At 29.6% G+C, this 6,583-nt stretch overlaps 1 protein-coding gene across 2 annotated transcripts; it reads right to left on the reverse strand.

Moving 5' to 3' along the window:
• Nucleotides 1-1,359: 1,359 nt before the first annotated feature.
• LOC114275608 (histidine-containing phosphotransfer protein 1) lies at nt 1,360-5,522 on the reverse strand. 2 transcript variants are annotated; one of them, XM_028217639.2, is made up of 6 exons: nt 5,162-5,522; nt 4,565-4,695; nt 3,938-4,006; nt 2,299-2,370; nt 1,676-1,748; nt 1,360-1,579 (listed from the first exon to the last, which is right to left on the reverse strand). In XM_028217639.2, the coding sequence occupies exons 1-6, from the start codon at nt 5,222-5,224 to the stop codon at nt 1,532-1,534; spliced, it is 456 nt and encodes a 151-aa protein (XP_028073440.2). In that variant the 5' UTR covers nt 5,225-5,522; the 3' UTR covers nt 1,360-1,531. The 2 variants fall into 2 exon arrangements, with proteins under 2 accessions (XP_028073440.2, XP_082726206.1); XM_082870080.1 differs by having other exon boundaries at nt 4,565-4,677; nt 5,162-5,276.
• Between the last annotated feature and the right edge of the window lie 1,061 nt (nt 5,523-6,583).

Raw genomic sequence — 6,583 nt, forward strand, 5'->3', positions numbered from 1 at the left:
TCTCGATATACAGTTTTTCATACTCTGCTCTACTAATTCTTGCACCGGAGGGTTCACTGGGGGACTGCCCCGTTCCCCCCTGAACTTGCATGCAGGTCATCTGACGGAGTCTCCTTCTTGAGCCGGAGCCTGAAGAGCCTGGGCCGGTCCGACCCATCCACCCGGGAACCGATACCTCATCATTTATTTTATATGTTTTTGTACCATCTGGATTAGTTTCAATCTATTTAACTTACTAAAATAGAGAACGGTCAGTGTAATTTACCCTATTATTAAACTAAACAAAGATAAGAGAACAAATATTTGAAATGGTTGGTAATAGCGATTGCATCGGTTAAACTTGTAAACAACAATGGAGAAAGGGAACTAGTTTATATTATGTCTTTCTTGTACAATTTTTTTTTTTTTGGAATTTGCTGAAGTTAGTAGTTAGATCACACCCTCTTTTTACAAGCAATTAAAACTTGCCTTCCAATTTCACTTGAAATCCAAGATCTCCCCTCAAGAGAAATTTGGTGGTTAAAGAACTAGCCATACAGACTACAATTCCTTTGTTCCTTTCTTGTACATTAATACCAACAAAGCATACCAGACACCAGTTGACCTTTGTGGCTTTGGTTTGTTTTTCAATTTTTTTTTTTTTTTTTTTTTTGAAAAATGTGTTGGATTTAAAATTTTTAAGTGAACACATTTTCATATAATCAATCATTAAGAAACTAAAATAAATAGAGTTAAACTTGGAAAGTTAGTAAATTAATACCCATTAAAGTTCAAAAACGAAAAGGTTTTTGGTTGTGACCTATCCATCATGGACATTTCTAATTAGTCGGTGTAACTGTGTCCAATATGTAGACACGTTGGGACACATGTAGGAAATGCCACAACGCGTATCTATTTTGCTTATTTATTTATTTTATTTTTTCTTCTAGGACGCTTTGGATGTACATCATAGACACACGCCACGTCTCCAAATATGTTTTAAGAGATACGTTTGACTTGTGATTATTTATTTTTGATGGATGATCTACTTTCATTATTAAATGTTTTCGACAAGCTAGATAATATTTTGTATGTTGAATGATTTATAAATTGAGCAATTTTTTCATGTAAAATGAGCTAGTTTTTCATTATTTTTAATTATTTGTTATTGTTGTAATATTCATATACATTGCAAATAAAAATTTATAAATAACATATTTTTGATGTATCTTCACCGTGTCTGTGTCCTAATTTTTTGAAATTGCAGTTTCCTACATGCCTGTCTATATCTATATTTGTACTTTCAAAGTTGGGGTTCTAACTCGAACTTTAAAAGTTGTTAGAACAATGAACAAGCAAATCAAAAAGAGAAAATTATGATGATCAATAAAAGAAGTGAAATGGTTTATTCACAATCTCCATCATGGCTCATACCTTTGTTATTACAGAACATGCTCAAGCTCAAAAGATTCAAAACCAAAAATAGTGAAATTTCTCTACAAATTCTGAACCCCCATTTCGCTCTCTTCTCTTGATTTGGCTTCTTTGCCTCTCATCGCGTAGGAATTGACCCACCAGCGGCTAGAATTTGCTGCTCGAGCTACAACAATGAAAATGAAATAGAAAACGTTTCTATGACGTGGAAGATGATCAATTTGGCTTTACAACACAAACACATGTTTTGCTAATTACTTACTTTGAACAGAGTTTGAAGCTTGTTCTTCACAAGGGTGTACTCAATCCTTACTTGTTGGAGACATTTTAGGCACCTGCAATATTAACAAAATGTGGGTTGTTTTAAGAATTTCTTTCTCTTCCAAAAACAGGTTTCGAAAATAATTCCCTAAAAAACTTCCTGTATTTTAGGGAAAAAAAGAAAAAAGAAAAAAGCACAATTTGAAATTCTTCTATGTTTGGTAGACGCTAAAAAAAACTATGTATATATATATATTTTTTTTTAAATTTGTCAATTTTTTTTCTTCTTTTCTTTTCAAGTCCAGTTTAAAAAGATCTAAAAATTAATTTCTAAATAAAAAAAATTACTAAAGAACCAAAAAAGATTATTATTATTTTTTTTTGAATGTTTTCAATAATTCTTTAGAACAAAATAATTGTTAAAATACTAATTGCCAAACCAATCCTTAAGTCTAGTGGCAAGGACAAAAAAATTCAAACATTAGTGATTCACAATTTTCAATATAATTAAAAATAAATTATTTCTAAACATATTTTAAATTTTTTTCATCTCATAAAATTTTTTTAAAAGTTACTAAAAAGAGAATTCCCAAAAGGACCTTAGGGGTTTGTGAAGAAACTCACTCTTCAATATTGTGATCCTCACAGTAGTTGCGGAAGAAAATGCAGAGCTTTTGAACTCTTTGTGCTCCAATGCTGTCGTGCCACACCAACAAAACAAAAAAAAAAACAAAAAAAAAATTAAATATATATATATATATATATATATTCACCAAATTATGCAAGCCATTCAAAATCATCAGATTTTGATCTAAAAAATTACAATGAAATTTACCAATATGCCCTTGAGATCTCAGTTTATTATTATTATTATTATTATTATTATTATTATTATTATTATTATTATGTTCGGGTAGATGACAATTTACATCATATCATGAGCTATGTTACATGGACTCTTCAAATTAAATCAAATACCCGTGTCGGACACCCGACACTCGGACAAGGGTATGGGATATGTGTCGGATACTTTTCAACGGATACTTCTTATATAATTGTATATAACACTATTATTATATGTATATATTGTTATATAATTGCTATAAATGTCATTTTGACACTATAAGTTAAATATAATACCATTTTATCTCACATATTAGATTAAAAATATAAAAATATGACCTTTTTTTGCCGAGTCCGCGTATCCTTAAATTTATGATTTGATGAGTCCGACCTCTAGATACATACCCGCACCCGACACCCGTACCCGAGTCCATGTAACATAGATCATGAGAACTATAATAAGACATTCAATTATATAAGAAAGTCCAACAAATAGCCATAAGCGTATAACAAGTTCAATAATCACAATGTTCATTCGCTCATGAAAGTTAAACTAAAAACCTCAACAGGTTTGTAAATTGTAATAGTGTTAGCTAATCAGTGGAAGAGAGAATAAGGACATGAAGATGCATTTGCAACAATAAGACTCGAGCTCAAGTATGGCACTAGATAAGGCAGCATTTTCATCTATTAGGTCTATTTTTGGTATGGACAGGGGAGTTTACGTTCAGGAGTGATCAAAATTTTAAACCTGCACTTGGGGCCATATGTAGTAAAGAAAATTTTGAAACTAAGATTGTTAAGGGATCTGGTAAAGGATTTGGAAACAGAAAGGGAAACACTATGTGAAATTAAGTGAAATATAGATATATTTTAGGGCAAATTACATATACACCCCTCGAGGTTTGGCTAAATTACAAATACCCCCCTGAGGTTTGAGAAATTACGAATTCCCCCCTGAATACTATATTTGCATAAGAAATTAGGGGGTAATTTGTTATGAAATATAAACCTCAGGGGGTAAATTGTTATGAAAATACAAACCTCAGGGGGCGGGATGTAATTTCCGAAACCTCAGGGGGTATCTGTAATTTAACCAAACCTCGAGGGGTGTATATGTAATTTGCCCTATATTGTATTTATATTTTACTTACATTTTTCCTTTCCGTTTATAAATTCCTTCTTAAATTTCTTAACCAAACACAATGTAAATGTTGTATTTTGTTCATTGAAAATCATTTTTTGATAATAGGAAATAAAACCAATGATTTGAATTAGAAAAGTATAAAGAATTTACATGGTGAGCAACGATTTTTTAAAAGTTTGTTTTGTCATAAATTTTAGAGTCTTAAGATTAGTTGAGATAAGCAAAAGATGACCCGGATACCAGTGACAACAAAGAAAAGAAAAAAGTATTTACCTAGAGCTACTACCCTTCAATTGGTGAACATGGGCATCCACCTTTGTGAAATCTACACTCTGTTGATCCCTACAAATGAGAAGAGGGAGAAAACATTATCACCAAGTTTTCATTTTTTTCTTAATTTTTTTTTTATGCAAAAATAGTTTTCAAAAAAATTAAAATGCCTTTTAATGTTTCCTAGAATGTTGGTTGTTTTTAGAAAATTTTCTTGAAAATTATTTTCGAAACTAGTTTTCCAAATAGGTTTTCTGTATTAAAAATAAAATTTAAAAAAAAAAAAAAAAAAAACCTAGAAAATGAAAGCATAACCAAAAACAACCTTTGACGTTTGGAATCTTTACATTTTTTTCGTTTTAGTTTTTTGTGTTTTTAGGGAGAAAAAAAAAACAATAAAAACTTACAATTTTTGAAAATTCCAAAACATCGTGTTTACATTATTTTGAGAAATTTTTTCTAAAAACAAAAATACAAAATAGTTTGCTAATCTAGTTTGTGTAAAACCAAAAATAAATAAATAAATAAAAAGAAAACAAGTCCACAAAAGAAAAGAGAAAAAAAGAAAGAAGAAAGAAATATGACAAAAACGAAGAATGAAAAAGTAAAAGAAAACAATTGAGTACTCACAAAGCTGTGGTTACTTCATTGAGAAGCCTCTCAGAATCTTCAAAGAAGAGAGATACAACTTCAACCACAAACTCTGGATTGCTCTCATCTTGCAGTTGTTGAAGTTGAGTGAACTGTTCATCCAAAATTCCCTTTTCACACACAACAAACTCGTCATCAAATGCCAACCCAACCACCCAAAACATGACGCACAAATATACACAAACACATATATAAACATAAACAGTAACAAATATCAGTGTCAGCCATATAGTCATATATTAATCGATATTGGACATTATCAAAAAGTAAAAGTCCAAAATCCCGATTTGTATCAGTTGAACACAACAAACTCACAATCAAATGGCGACCCAACAACCCAAAACATGAGACACACACATATAGAAGCAGTATCAGATCGATACATGTCAGCATCGATGAAATATATGATCATATAACATTGGACATTATCGACCTATGAAAGTCCAAAATCAAAAATTGATTTGCATCGGCTTATATTTAAAATTTGAGAAATAAAAGAGCAAAAATAGGGGAGGGGGGATTGTGAGATTTGCTTTTATGCTTCTAAAAATGTGGGTGGTGATAGGTTAGAAATACCTCATTGTACAAGGAAGTTGTGTAGTCAGCCAACTGTCTTTGCAACTGAACCACACTATCCATTGTATGCTCTCTGATGAGTCTCTCAAGCTCTTTATCTTTTATCAATTTGAAGATCTTTATATAGAGCGGTTGTTTGGCATGGGTTAAAATAGTTCATATTATTTTAACACATTATTTTATTTAAGTTATAATTATTTTATTTAAATCATATCATATTTTTATCATATCATTTCAAATTTAATTCATATTTTATATTTTTTTCTAAAAAATAAAAAAAATATACCGATTTAGCCCTTCTCAAACAAATCCATAGTTTCAATTCATAGAGTTCATTCAGAGCCTATTTCACTATTTCCTTGAAAAAGTTCAATGGATTATATATATATATATATAATAGACTCATATAGTGTGTGTATATAATATAAGAGTTGCCCTCCTTTTTTATTTTTTATTTTTATTTTTCCCACTTCTATTTTAAATATGACTTAATTTTTGATGAAAAAAAAAAGTACAAAAATAAGAAAGAAATGATATGATCTAAATAAACTAATAACCTAATAAATTATTTATTTTTATTGCTACCAAAAGGTATATATCCCTTTGCTTCCTCTAAGAGTATCAACCATGATTTTAAATAATAGTATCTGAGTATCGGTATCAATTATTGTGTAGTAACATTAAAAATAACAAGTAATATATGTCTGAAAATAAAGTATCACAATTTTAAATTTTTTTAAATTATATGTTTGTAAAAATAAAAACTTGTCAAATTAATACGCATCAAACAAGTTAATATGTATAATATGTATATAATTTTTAATGCAACTATTATATCGTGATGTATCAATATTAGAAGAATAAAAACCCAATAAATTAATACATACCATATCGTTTAGTATGTAAAGTTAAAAAAAATTACTATTAATATTAGTATTTAAAGTTTAAAAAAATTAATATTAATACTCTATTCTATTCTATTCAGAGTTTAACAACATTTATTTTAAAAATATTAAATAATTTTTTTATTAAAATCCATCTCTCTAGGAGCAGTTTAAAACTCTGAACTCTAAAAGCTGTCACAAGATCCAAAATTTGATGACATGCACCACTCATCCTCTCCCATCTTTTTCAATAATTATTTCACCCTCTCTCTCTCTCTCTCTCTCTCTCGCATATATTTTCATACTATTCTATTTTGAGCTATGGATTTTGTTTTGTTTTTGCTGTTCAAGGTGCTAAGTTGTCAGTGGGGGCATGAGCATGACGTTACTATATAATGCATGCTAAACTTACAGTTTGGGTGACATAGAAGTGACTTAACATCACGTTCCATCTTTATCTCTTAGATTTTTTTTTTTTTTTGTTTTCCGAGTAGGTAGATCCTACCTATATGTTGCAAGGTAAAAATGGATATGATAT

This window comes from Camellia sinensis, chromosome 5, assembly GCF_055761805.1.
Source record: "Camellia sinensis isolate YWXY chromosome 5, ASM5576180v1, whole genome shotgun sequence".
Taxonomy (NCBI): domain Eukaryota; kingdom Viridiplantae; phylum Streptophyta; class Magnoliopsida; order Ericales; family Theaceae; genus Camellia; species Camellia sinensis.